At 37.1% G+C, this 14,052-nt stretch overlaps 1 protein-coding gene across 2 annotated transcripts in view; it reads right to left on the reverse strand.

Moving 5' to 3' along the window:
• The window catches only part of LOC129224510 (cytochrome P450 4V2-like), a 74,147-nt gene extending 61,221 nt beyond the window's left edge, over window positions 1-12,926 (reverse strand). For both annotated transcript variants that reach the window (XR_008580697.1, XM_054858972.1), the window contains exons 1-3: window positions 12,664-12,926; window positions 9,087-9,199; window positions 5,895-5,980 (exon numbers count right to left, since the gene is read on the reverse strand). Coding sequence is in view for 1 of the 2 variants with exons in the window: in XM_054858972.1 (XP_054714947.1) it covers window positions 5,895-5,980; window positions 9,087-9,199; window positions 12,664-12,916 (452 nt within the window). In the remaining variant the exon portion in view is untranslated. The remainder of the gene's footprint in view (window positions 1-5,894; window positions 5,981-9,086; window positions 9,200-12,663) is intronic.
• Between the last annotated feature and the right edge of the window lie 1,126 nt (window positions 12,927-14,052).

Below are 14,052 nucleotides of genomic sequence, written 5' to 3' on the forward strand. Positions count from 1 at the left end.
TATACATCCCCTCCCTTGTCACACATCACGCTATATTTTATTAACTTGCTCTTAAAAAATCCTGATGTCACATTTCGTGTTACCCCCTCCCTCCCTCTTATCATAAGCCTCACTTCAAAGCGTGACATCCTTTGTGGACAGCTCCATACAGCATAATAATTCTCAAAACAAGAACTACAAGTAATTTTCTACAGATCTTGCCAAAATTCTGTACAAAATCGTGGTTTTGAAATCTGTCGTCCACTGCTAAAAACAGTTCACAATATTACATAATTTTGTTAATCTTATAAATGATTAAAACTGAGCGTATGTATCTATGTATGTACCTATGTATGTATATGTATGTCCAAGTTACTTCTCCCGAACGCTACCGACCATAGAACCAGGTATCGATAGATTTGTCAGTTTACCGTCTTTATGTTTAGCTATTTAACATAATCCTTCGATAATACTTAGCAGAGATATCAATTAAAAACCATTAATTACGGTACTTAGATTTCGACATAAAATCCCTATTTTTCGAAGTAAGACTATCCTTCATTCAAATTATTATTCAGTGCTTCACTTCAGCTTTCCGTAACAATGCTTTTATTAAAAACTAGGGGGCTATCGCCCCCTGCTCGCTATCGCTCGCCAACCCCCGGAACTGCTTACGCAGTTCCCTGTGGATCGCTTCGCGATCCATGCTCGCTTCGCTCGCTCGCTGTATGCCAATACATTAGCCTAGCTAAAATTTTCCGTAAAAATTAAAGTTGGTAATTGCATTTAGGTCACCATCCATTTAACCAATATGAAAATTACGTTCATAATGTTAATTTGTCTGCTTTAGCCAGATTTTCGACAGTTTAACTTTGCTGTATGTAAGATGACTGCCTTGGCAATGTGCACAACTTTACCATTATAGATACAAAAGTGTCTGTCATTGCTTTGGAGAGATTGCACTTCTACCTGTTGGTTCGCGGAAGGTATTTTATTTCCCTTCTACCACCCATTGGAAAACCAATGAAGGCATTCCCCTATCCGCCACCTGGGGACGCGCCCTCTAGGGGTTACAGGCTCCCCCGAGGGATGTATTTACATTATTTACACTCTTATATATATTTACATATTTACACTCTTATATATTCTAATCTGAGAAAACTTCCTCATATACACAATTAAAAATGTCCCGTTTGGGAGCCACAACTGACACTGCTTCAAAAGATCTTGTTCTTGATAATGCCACATAGAGCTGGCCATGACTAAAAACAGGCTCAGAGAGCACCAAACATATTTTCTCAAACGTTTGTCCTTCTTGTTGTTATTCTGAATCCTTGCCACGTCACGAACAAAAAATGGTTTAACTAAAAACGCGAAAACTCGCCAAGGCTACTTTGCTTGCACAATACTAAAACTACTATAACCCTAAACAAATTTGGCGAAACCTTTCAGCTGAGAATAAAAGGAATAAAGTAAATTCTTTCTCGGTTATTCATTTTGAACTGAACTGTCGTACTGAAGCAGAGAATAGACGACGCTCAAAGCGCCTACGCGTTCAAAACAACATTGCCGATGAACATGATTGTGGAGCAATGTGTGAAGAATGCGAATTTTGTGGTGCTCTTTATTGGCAGAAAGAGCGTAATACTGCAAATAAATATACTAAATGTTGCCATGACGGAAAGGTGCGGTTACCGGCATTGTGTGACGCACCTGATCTGTTGAAGGAACTGCTGACTGAAAATTCCCCAGCCGCTAAAAATTATCGGCAGCGAATCAGAGAATACAACTCTGGAAATGGCTCGTCTTAAATTGGATTCAAGAACGGTTTCCTGCCTTCTTTGAGCTTTTCTTTGCTGATTAAGGTTGAAATGGGCCACAGCCCGACTCAAACTCATCTCAAAAAAAAAAAAAGTTCGTTGAGTATTCTGTGATTCAAGATTTCAAAACAACGTAGAAGTTTGTTTACATGATTTATCGGCGAAGTGTTGCCAACAGAGGTTTAGAAATTCACCCCTTCATTTGCCGGCACGTAAGAGAATTATATATATAGATTTGTTGCCTGAAGAAATTCATCATAGACTAATAATAAGAGTAGACCGAGCTTTCCCAGACTTGCAGTTGAAAAAATTGGTTCATGTATACATCATGTGACCGGTTTGGAGGCTTGTCGAAAACTTTGGCAGCATGGTTGCTAGATGGCAACATTATCTACAGTTTGGCACTCGACATGTATTTTAAGACGTAATGTGTTTTCATTATAAATTTTTTTTCCAGGTGCAGAGATTGAACTGTTTTTCTTTTGGTTATGTATTATTTTGACATTAGTTATTAGTTTTTGATCACAGTTTTCAGTAACTTTTATTTCATTTGGAACTGCTACGTCAGCGTTGGCGTGAACGTAATGGCGTAAACGTTTTGCGTTAACGCAAAAATGTACTAATCGGTATCTTAAATTGAAATTGTAGGTAAAAATCTTACCGGTTGCCGATTCTTTTTGGGCACTTGCATCTTTAATTGCTTAGAGAGTTATTGAAATTGACTAAAGAAAATGCACAGTACTATCTAAACGAAAAACTCACTATATTAGCAAAATATTTACAACTTAGAATAACAAATTTACAAATCGGACTCCATAAAAGATCATTCTTCCGCGTTCCATCAATTCTATTTATTTTATTTCTTGCGGGCGTTGATCGTCACCCGCTGTTGCTAGGATATCCACCAGTCACAGTTTGGTTTATGAGCAGCAAAAGGGTTGCTATAGCTCGGTCTATTCTTATTATTAGTCTATGAAAATCATTGAAAAGAAGGATCTGTTGCCATTTTTTTCTCGAATATGAATAAATAAAATTCTGGTTTTTATTTTGAGGCTTTCTACTGCGAAATTTTACTTTTTTTTTGTTCAAGCCTGATTGTTGAACACGTGTCACTTGACAAAACTTTCGTTTTCGAGGTAGACCGTTCAAAGCCGGGCGACGCAGCTCGTTGATACAATACCTTTTGTAAAGTTCTACTAAACATTTTCAAAAGAGAACTTAAGAATTTTTGGAACTTTTCAAAAGAGAATTTTAAGAACTTTATTTTCGAACCGACAACTTTCGGGTCTGTCGCGTTCAGAGTGGTTGTTGTTTTGTGCCAGCTAGGCAGGCAATTTGAGGTACGCTGCATCACTTCTCCAACTGTACTGTAATTTGGTGTGAAGTCTGACTTCCACGGTACACAAATGCCATAAGGACCCGTTTATGGGGTAGGCAACTGTTCACAGCACAACAACACACTCACACAAAGAGAGGACAAGGACAGGAGAGATAAAGTACAGCTATGTCCGTGCCGGAATTCGAGCCCAGGACCTTCCCATCGCAGTCAGACTTTACTGACTACTAGACAAGAAGGGCGGCAACAGAGTGGTGATGTCATAAAATATTGATTGCACAAAGTCATGGTTTAACTCAGCGGTTAACAACCCATGGGCCGCGGGCCACAAGTGGGCCTCGAACAGCGTGTTACTGGGCTGTGGACACTGGTCGAGAATCTGAACCAAGATAAATCGTGGGGTATTAATTACCGTTTTTTTAAGCGAAAATTTACTTGTTAGATATACCGTCACAACTCTCCCTGGCTCATCTTAACATATAAAAATTTTCTGTGCGGACGTTTGTCACCATAAGGCTTTTAAACGGCTGGACCGATTTTGATCAAACTTCTTATGTGTAATTAAGTTATGGCAAGCATGGTTTCGAAGCGCGATCGATCGAATCGGAAACGTTTTTGCTTATGAATTAATTAATTTAAACATTGGATGGTAAAATCTCCCAAATGATTAATATTTATTTTAACCTATTGTTGAGCGAGAACTGAAATAAATATTTAACTCGTTGCCAAAGGACAATAAGAAAGTCAGTTCTGCTTTCTGTAATGAAATTTCCTATTGTGATATGTCAATTGAGAATAGCGTAGAGAGAGAGAGAGTGAAGCCTTCATTTCTTGAAAGCAACGATTTTAGGTCCCGACATATATTTTAAAGTAAAGTACTGGTAAAGTAAAGTTCACGCAAAACGTGTGTTCTGTCGTCGTAGTTGAACCATGTGACTGGATCGGTGCTTTAGGTATTATTGTATTTATTGTATTTTTTGTTTATTTGGCGAATCATTTCAAATTGCAAAGAATTGCTTTTCGTTTTTAAAGAGTTTTTAGTCATTTTAGTTGAAGAATGTGTTTATTTTGCATCGGGAGAGGGGGGGGGATGAGTGATTTTCGCTTATTCAGAGAACTGTCTTCTTTTTTATGTGGGGGATGTTGCAGCGGGATTTCCCGTTTGTTCTAGATGCGTAGTTAGTTTTTTACACTTAATATCTGAGGACGCTTTTTATCCTTTGAGTTTAGCTGAAGGAACAAACCATCACGTACGGGAGAAAAAAAAGTTAATAAAATAACTGCTCAGTCGACATTAGATAAATCAAGTTGTAATAAATATACGCATTCTGACACCAAGCAGCTTAAAATATTTCCTTTTTACTTATTTTTTTCAACAAAACGGTTCAAACACTTGATAATTTATTAAAATTTTTTAACTTTTCAGTTTACAAAGTTTGAACAGAACAACGTCTGTCGGGTCCTCTAGTCGCCAATAAGGAACTTCAGGATTAAGATTTTTCATATTTCTTAGGAACTTCCCCTTATAATTGAAGATGAAATCTAATGAATTAGAAACTTCTTTAATGAAAATTCCTACAAACTGGAAGTGAAAAATGCTCCTCCTTCACTTAACTGGCATGACTAACTAGTGAATTGAGACACTTGAAGGGCTTTTCGACAACCTACCTATTTGAATGAGACTTTTCATTGCAATTAAAAAAAAATATATTGAAATGCATTGAATGTTGTGACTTATTTGAGACTAAAACTATACAGTTTCAGTCCAGATATCAACTTCTTACAGAGAGGAAAAATAACACCAAAACTCCCATGGAGCTTTAACTTTGATGACTTGTTCTTGAGTTTCCTTACAGCTATGCGAGCTAAGTGAATGCAATAAAAAATTATTTTCTTCCTTAAAAATTATTTTGAAAATTGTTCTTGTACAGTATATTTATACCTGTGGTGCAACAAAAGGGAAGAAAGAGATAAACATCACCAGAACTCTTGTTTTTAACGCACTTTCAGTCCTAATACGGTATTATTTACACTTAACACCAGTTACATACAGGACTCCCCCCCCTCCCCCTTCCAGAAAGTAAATTTTGGCTGTGAAAGTAATGTAAAGGGTGTTGTTTCAGAAGTAGAGAACTTTAGGTTCAAATAAAACACGGTTAAATGTTGTTAATTGCCATGAATGTTGCTTTATTCGAAAGATGATTCTTTGCCATTTTTATTTAAATATGATTTCTGGCATATGGCCACCTCGACTTGCTCGGAGAAAAGCCAATTGGAAAGTCCAATTTTCTCACTTTTTGCAGCAATAGAGGCCGTATGTTAGTAATAAGGTGGCGAATGTTCTCTTCCAAGGCGTCAATCTTCTTGTGGCTTATCGGGGCAGACCAGAGACTCCACATAGCCCCACAAAAAGTAGTCCAGCGGTGTTAAATCGCATGATCTTGCAGGTCAATTCACGGTTCCATTACGCGAAATTATTCGTTCACCGAACGTTTCTTTCAATAAATCAATTGTGACACGCGCTGTGTGGCATGTTGCACCGCCTTGTTGTCTATTCATGATGAAATGGCAAACCGAAGTGAACACAAAACAAGTGAAAGCTGTCAAAATGGCACACATATCAAACAGTGTTGCCAACTTAAAGTTCTATACCTCTAAAAAAACACCCTTTATTTGTTAATGGGCCCCAATCGTGTTTTCTGCAAAACTGGTAGGCCGCGCAAGCAGAAAGGTTGGGAACCGCTGGTTTAACTACTTACCTAGTGAGTAATCCTGTACCTAACCAGGGATGTAACCATTTGTACACCCAACCCTTTTCCATCATTTTAGTGCCACATATCACATCCTGTGGAGAAAATAATTTGATTAGAGCGAAGGACAATCTATTGATTATTATTACTTTATTATAAGACTATTTTGCAAATACAATATGACCTTGTTTATGCGTACTAACCGGGACCAAAAGGGATCCGGATAAACGAAAATCCGGATAATCCATGTAAAAGCAAAACAATTACTTCGTAAACGCTTCACATAAATAAAACTCAAACTCCAAATTTGTACGTTCGGTTTAAACTCGAAAACTACCGGACCGATTTCGTTGGAATTTTCAGTTCCTCTAGGTTACTACTGGGAAAGTTTGTAGACTGTTCTGAAAAACATTCGATGAATAGTTCTTTTTGTATTCGATTTTTTTTTTTTTTTTTTTTTTGAAATGATAACTTCTTATGGGAGGATAAACCGATTTGTGACATAAGGCGCGTAACGGCCAACTCTCTTCTGGCATTCCTTTCGTTCGCGCATACGACAGAAGCGCGCATGGTCGGGGAAATTTTGTTTCTTTGCTCTTTGGGTCATCTTTAAGCGTTAAGTAGTTGTAGAAAAAGTCATGAAACTAACAGAAGATGGATGATCGTCGCAACATAACGCAATCTCCTAACGAAAGGTAAGTTTAATAATAAAATATAATACCAATAACTTTGTAAACAATGTATATTCAAAACAGCATTTAATCTTTAAATTTATTTTCAAAATGAAAAACAGTTTTGCGATTAGTTATACTAAAAATATCTCACTTCATTTAGGATTTTGAACTGTGATAAGGTGTACATATTTTAAACGAACTTCATCCCCGCAGACCCCGCAACGCGGGGGTTGGGGACGGCCGAGAAAGCAAAAATAAAAAAAAACAATTAATTTGTTCATCATAGAATGAAATCTAAGATGTTTCGTAAGTTTGAGTGTTTTTTCTGATAAACGAAATATCTAGAAACGACGCGTCATTTAATCTACTGTTTTTGCGCCGACATCAAAACTTATGTTTAAAAGTAGTCTTAATGGTGATCAAAGAATAAAATTATTTTTCATTTAGATCAATTTTGAAGTCGTCTGAATGAAACAAAGCATCAAATTATTATTGCCAACATATGTATATCTCCAAACAAAAGTATTTCAAGTATTATTCAATTTACTCATAAACAGCTTTTAAATTATACACAAGAAGGTTCTGCTTTAGTTAATAAAGATTATTATACAATTCCTTTAATTTTAACCGGAGATTTTAATGTTAATTTTGCTTTTGGTCGAACTAAAAGTTTAGTATCGTTTCTACAGTCCAAATTACAATTACAAAAGATTAATAAGCCAGAAGAAGCCACTACAAGTCACGGAACTGTACTTGATGCAGTCTTTGCAAGATTTGTAGATAACATACTATGAATAAATTTCGTTGCTTATTATAGTTACCATAAGCTAACTGTTATTTTCATAGGATTAAATAATGATAATAATTTAATCGTATGAAAGTTATCACTTCTGCCGAGCGTCCCACGACGCACGTTTTTTTTTTTTTTTTTTTTGAAGTGAAAACTACTTTAGGCGCGTTGAGCACTTTTGAAGTGGGAAAAAACCATCTATTTCACGACATCGAAAAGCCGTCACCCTACCAACACCGGATTACAGCGCATGCGCGACTTCTCTCTGCTCCTTTACGTGCCTCAGTGTCACGATCGGCAGCGCATCTGTCTCAAAAACAGAACAAGCTGTCCATCGTCAGTTCGGTCCTCACCCGCCCCCCCCCCCCCCCCCCCACGTAATTTGTCTGCAGTGAAGCACTGGACCTTTTTTAGATGAGTAAAAACAATGTTTCTGATATCGGTGAGACATTGTGTTTGTCGTTGCCACTCTAAAAATTGACAGCTAATTGTTATGGTTGCGGTTTGTATTTCACCGGGTAAGTCTTCAAGTGCAATATGAAAATTTCTGAATAAAAATTTATTTATTTATTCTAAAGACGCTTTTGCATTACTTCAAGATAAAATTGGGAAGAGCTTTAATGATTTGCCACTGATTTTGAGTGGAGATTTCAACATCAACTTTTCAGATGATAAAAATCTACCATTAATGGAATTTTTAAATGAAGAATTTAATTTAACGATGTTCAATGATTGCAATCTTAGCACAACGAGATATGAAAGTGCAGTTGATGCAATCTCTAAACGATATTTAAACAGATTCGAAACAAAGTTTTTTATTTCCTATTTTGGTTACCATATACTTATAGTATCAGTTTTGAAATATAATAATGATGATGATGATGATCATGGCAAAAAAAATCATTTTATTGAATATGAATAATATATATAAATTTGAAAAAAAAAATCAAACTTTTTATTTAAATCATATTTTTTTAATCAAATCTGATTTTGGGAAGCACAGCTTTTAGGATTAGGGAGCACAGCTTTTATTATTAGAGAGCACAGATACCGAAATCGAAGAATCTCGGGTTTAGTGCCTGAAATCACAAAATATCCACTGAGTACATGCGGATTATTGGCTTGCTAAATCTATGGGCCCAAAAATCCTGTACTCAGTCTTAAAACAAATTACCTAGAGTCGAGTATAGGAGGTTGGTTCCCGAAAATCGAATACCCAAATTCTGGAGGTGACCGGTGACGGTGAAGCCACCTATCGACGATTTTGCCTGTTATTGTTGCTCCGTATTAGGGAGAAGATGGTCACATCCGCAAATTGCCAGTCATAAAACGGCCCTCACTTTCCTGGTGTTATGGTCAAATGCCTGTAACACAATACTGTCGCGCTCGTTTATTAGCGAAGCCATGTACTATAGGAAATTTGCGGCTGTAGCGTAATACTGTGTCTTATCAAACTTTTTATAACGAAATTACTGCTAGTACGGACTGTATGTTCTTCCCTTCGATTTCGCCCTAACGGACACGACTGTACATCTAAATACAGTGAACTCTCGATAACTCGAAGTCCCAAGAAACCGGCTAAAACGTTCGAGTTTTGGTAAGTTTCCACAGTAGTCTCAAAAGTTTGGGAATCCAATAAAAACTTCGAGATAAAGGAATATTCGAGTTATCGAGATCCGACTGTATTTGAGAAAAATAATAAAAGAAATGCTTTTGCTGTTTTTCAGAGCTAATTACCTCTACTGCTTCAGCCTTTTTGAGCACTATGAAAGGAAAGTATGAAATCCAAAAGCAGTACAGCTTTTCTTTCTTGAAAAGATGACTGTAAGCACTGAGGGTCTGTAGTAAATCTGGAAAAAAAAAAAAAAAAACTACTTACTCATCGCTAATACTAACGCTCTAGATTAGCGGTGGCCAGTCGCCAACTAGCAACCACTTTATTGAAAATGGCCACCAAAAAGAATCAAGTCCCAGTCGCTAAAAGTAGCGATCATGTGTTTCTTTACTGTTCAAAAAAAAAAAAAAAAAAAATATCGCGATAAGACAAACACGTTTCCAATCCTATTTGGACCCCTCTCTTGAGTCTCTGGTAAGCGTTATCTTGAGTTTGCACAAATATAAATCTTTTTTTGCCGTTCATTCCAAACCTAGTGGTACCCGCACGGTTTTGCCCTAGTAGAAAATTAAGAAGGGGCCTCAGTGGCCGAGCGGTCTAAGTGACTGCTTGACATTGGCACACTTGAGGCGGTGGGTTCGACCCCCACCCTCGCTCCGGTTGTACTTTCCCTTCTTTGTGATGTAAATTCTTTCATGTCTTGTTTACATGTCTAATAAAATATATATTACGCGTAAGGGAGGCAAGGCACTCAGATTGTAGACCTCATCAAAATAAAAACCTGTGCAATTAAGCACCGAAAGAGAGAAAAGTAAAAGGTCATTTGGTTCGCCTGTATATTTACAAATAATGGATAGTGATTTTCTCGCTAATTTGCTCACCCTTGTTGTGGTAATTTGCTTGTCCACGTTATGATAATAAACTCATACATGTCATGATAATTTGCTCGGTATCATTTTCTGGAGAACAGTTTCCGAAGCCTTTCCCCTTTAAATCACCCAAAGAAAGTCAAAAGTAAAGTCTTCAGCGTCCAAAAATGTCTTGCCCTCGCACTTATAATTCCCTAATCGCCGCCTCTGACATTCGATTCGATTCGAGTTGATGAACATGCGTCAGTAGACATAACTTTTATTTTCGAAATACACGGCGCAACGCCGGGTGACACAGCTAGTATTAAATAAACAAATACTGCACCGAATATTAGCAGGTCTCAATTAATATTTGAAATGCTAATAGCAAGAACTTTTATCATTTTTACAAAAAAATATTAAAATATGAGTATTATCTTTTGAAAATTACTTGATATCATATGCTTTGATCTTCAGAGATAACTTTTTCCTGACTTCCCTAACTTTGTGTTACTAGATAGTAAAATACCTGTCCCACAGAGCCAGATAAGCGTAAACCCAAAAATGGCAATTTTCAGGTTATTAAACGGCTTTACATGTCGAGTCTTATTCTGTCGTAGGCAGGAAAAGGGCAAAAACTGCAAATTTTTCAATTTTAATTTTTTTTCACATTCTTGTCATCTATTGCACGTTAGCTTTCTTGTACAAGATTACAAGTCCAACACTTCCCTATAGTTAGTATATAATCCAACACACATTTCTTCAAATATCTGGAAAACTCATTTCTGCAAATACTGCCATTTACCTGCACACGGCAGTAGTCCGCATCGAGTCATTACAACATAATTTCATTTAAAAAAAAATCTTTTTTTGCTATTTACCAGCATAAAAGAGCGCAAACCCCATCCTTTGTGTGAACCAAACAAAAGTTTTTTTTCTCTCCTGCAAAGCAGCAATAATGTGACTTACGCAAGTCTAGCTTTAAAGTACAGATATTGCCAAATAAGCTAAGCTAAAGACAGAGTAAATATTTCACCATTTCACTAACGTAGCCAGAAATACCTTTTCTAGGGGATTTTTTGTTCAAAAATACCTTCAGGAGGTTTTTTTTTTTTTTTTGATGAAAAATACCTTCTGGGGAGGGGGAGTGTTTAATCAAAAATACCTCCTTTAGTGCGGGGGGTTTTTTTTTAAATAAAAAATACCCTCTGAGGGAGATTTTGTGACCAAAAATACCTTCTGAAGGGGAGTTTTTGATCAAAAATACCATCTGCAGGGTTTTTTTAAAATCAAAACAGCTCTTTCATATGCGAAAACTACTGTATTAGAATTTGCATTCATGTTAAAACCAATGGCTCCTGTGGGATTTTTTACCCCCCCCCCCCCCCTCGCTGCAGCACTGCACCATTTCACGTAGCCTCATCAATTCATACTCACAGACATTGAAAGAATATCCATTCCTAGCTCTTTCCGGTGCAAAATCTGCAAAGTTTCCGAGAATTCTGAACAAATTCACTTGTTTGGACGGAATGCCTTTACTGTGTAGCTATAAGGCCTCAAAATTAGTTTCACTAACACAAACACAGCGACTATACGACAAATGACAGAAAAGCCGTCCAAATTACATGTGTTGCAGTCAACGATTTAAAACTGAAAACTGTAAAATATTGAGCTGCAGCGGAGCAGTCCAGCGGCTAGTCTAGCCTTAAGGTACACATATTACCAAATAAGTTGTGCTAAAAACAGAATAAATATTTCACCATTCCACTTAACCTCGTCAATTAATACTCACAGACATTGAAGGAATATCCATTCCTAGCTCTCTCCGGTGCAAAATCCTCAAAGTTTCCGAGAATGCTGAACAAATTCACTTTTTTATACGGAATGCCTTTACTGTAGCTAAAACGCCTCAAAATTAGTTTCACTAACACAAACACAGCGACTATACGACAAATGACAGAAAAGCCGTCCAAATTACACGTGTTGCAGTCAACGATTCAAAACTGAAAACTGTAAAATATTGGGCTGCAGCGGAGAAGTCCAGCGGCTAGTCTAGCCTTAAGGTACACATATTACCAAATAAGTTGTGCTAAAAACAGAATAAATATTTCACCATTCCACTTAACCTCGTCAATTAATACTCACAGACATTGAAGGAACATCCATTCCTAGCTCTCTCCGGTGCAAAATCCTCAAAGTTTCCGAGAATGCTGAACAAATTCACTTTTTTATACGGAATGCCTTTACTGTAGCTATATCGCCTCAAAATTAGTTTCACTAACACAAACACAGCGACTATACGTCAAATGACAGAAAAGCCGTCCAAATTACACTTGTTGCAGTCAACGATTTAAAACTGAAAACTGTAAAATATTGGGCTGCAGCGGAGCAGTCCAGCGGCTAATCTAACCTTAAGGTACACATATTACCAAATAAGTTGTGCTAAAAACAGAATAAATATTTCACCATTCCACCTAACCTCGTCAATTAATACTCACAGACATTGAAGGAATATCCATTCCTAGCTCTCTCCGGTGCAAAATCCTCAAACTTTCCGAGAATGCTGAACAAATTCACTTTTTTATACGGAATGCCTTTACTGTAGCTATAACGCCTCAAAATTAGTTTCACTAACACTAACACAGCGACTATACGTCAAATGACAGAAAAGCCGTCCAAATTACACTTGTTGCAGTCAACGATTTAAAACTGAAAACTGTAAAATATTGGGCTGCAGCGGAGCAGTTCAGCGGCTAATCTAGACTTAAGGTACACATATTACCAAATAAGTTGTGCTAAAAACAGAATAAATATTTCACCATTCCACTTAACCTCGTCAATTAATACTCACAGACATTGAAGGAATATCCATTCCTAGCTCTCTCCGGTGGAAAATCCGCAAAATTTCCGAGAATGCTGAACAAATTCACTTGTTTAGACGGAATTCCTTTACTGTAGCTATAACGCCTCAAAATTAGTTTCACTAACACAAACACAGCGACTACGACAAATGATAAAAAAGCTGTCCAAATAACACTTGTTGCATTCAGTGATTTAAAACTAAAAACCGTTAAATACTGGGCTGAAGTGGTGCTGGCGGCCATGACTGCTTGATAAAGCAGCGAAAACTGGCCCAAGAATACTTAGAAACTATACTTATTCTAATCGCGATCTTTTAAAACGTAGACGATAACCAGACAAAAGAGATTGTTAGATGAATTAAGATATTTTAGCACGTGACTATATTATTCGTTCATTTGCGCGAAAAATGTGATAAAAATTCTGCAAGTGTACGTTTATTATTTTCGTTTTCTCTCTCTCTTATCTCGTTGTGAACAAAAGGAGCTAGTTTCTTAATTGTTTTCTGGGGGGGGGGGGGCCAATGCAAATGATGCTGATCCTTATAAATCCGGACCATACTCTATTACACGGGACTTCGCTTAATCCGGACAGACATTTATACGCACGTACTACAGTCGAGCCCGCTTAGTACAATATCGGTTAAAAGAATATCTCGCTTAATATAATACATTTTCAATGTACCAAAACAATGTAATGTGTAATTTTTATCCCGGTTAATGGAATATCCCGCTTATTAGAATATTTATTTGTGACAAAATGGCTATTCCACTAAGAATGTTCGACTATATATAAAGGGTGTTTTTTTTAGAGGTAGAGAACTTTAGGTTCAAATAGAACACAGTTAAATGTTGTTAATTGACATGAATGTTGCTTTATTCGAAAAATGATTCTTTGCCATTTTTATTTAAATATGATTTCTGGCATATGGCCACCTCGGCTGGCTCGGAGAAAGTTCAATAGGAAAGTCCAACTTTCCCATTTTTTGCAGCAATAGAGGCCGTATGTCAGTAATAAGGTGGCGAATGTTCTCTTCCAAGACGTCTGTGGCTTATCGGTGCAGACCAGAGACTCCACATAGCCCCACAAAAAGTAGTCCAGCAGTGTTAAATCGCATGATCTTGCAGGCTAATTCACGGGTTCATTACGAGAAATTATTCGTTCACCGAACATTTCTTTCAATAAATCAATTGTGACACGCGCTGTGTGGCATGTTGCACCGCCTTGTTATCTATTCATGATGAAATGGCAAACCGATCCAACACAAAACAAGTGACAGCTATCAAAATGGCACACATATCACACAGCGTTGCCAACTTAAAGTTCTATACCTCTAAAGAAAACGCCCTTTACAAGGTGATTAGTAATTAACGCGCTGATG

The sequence above is a fragment of the Uloborus diversus genome, chromosome 6 (genome assembly GCF_026930045.1).
Source record: "Uloborus diversus isolate 005 chromosome 6, Udiv.v.3.1, whole genome shotgun sequence".
In the NCBI taxonomy this organism is placed as follows: Eukaryota; Metazoa; Arthropoda; class Arachnida; order Araneae; family Uloboridae; genus Uloborus; species Uloborus diversus.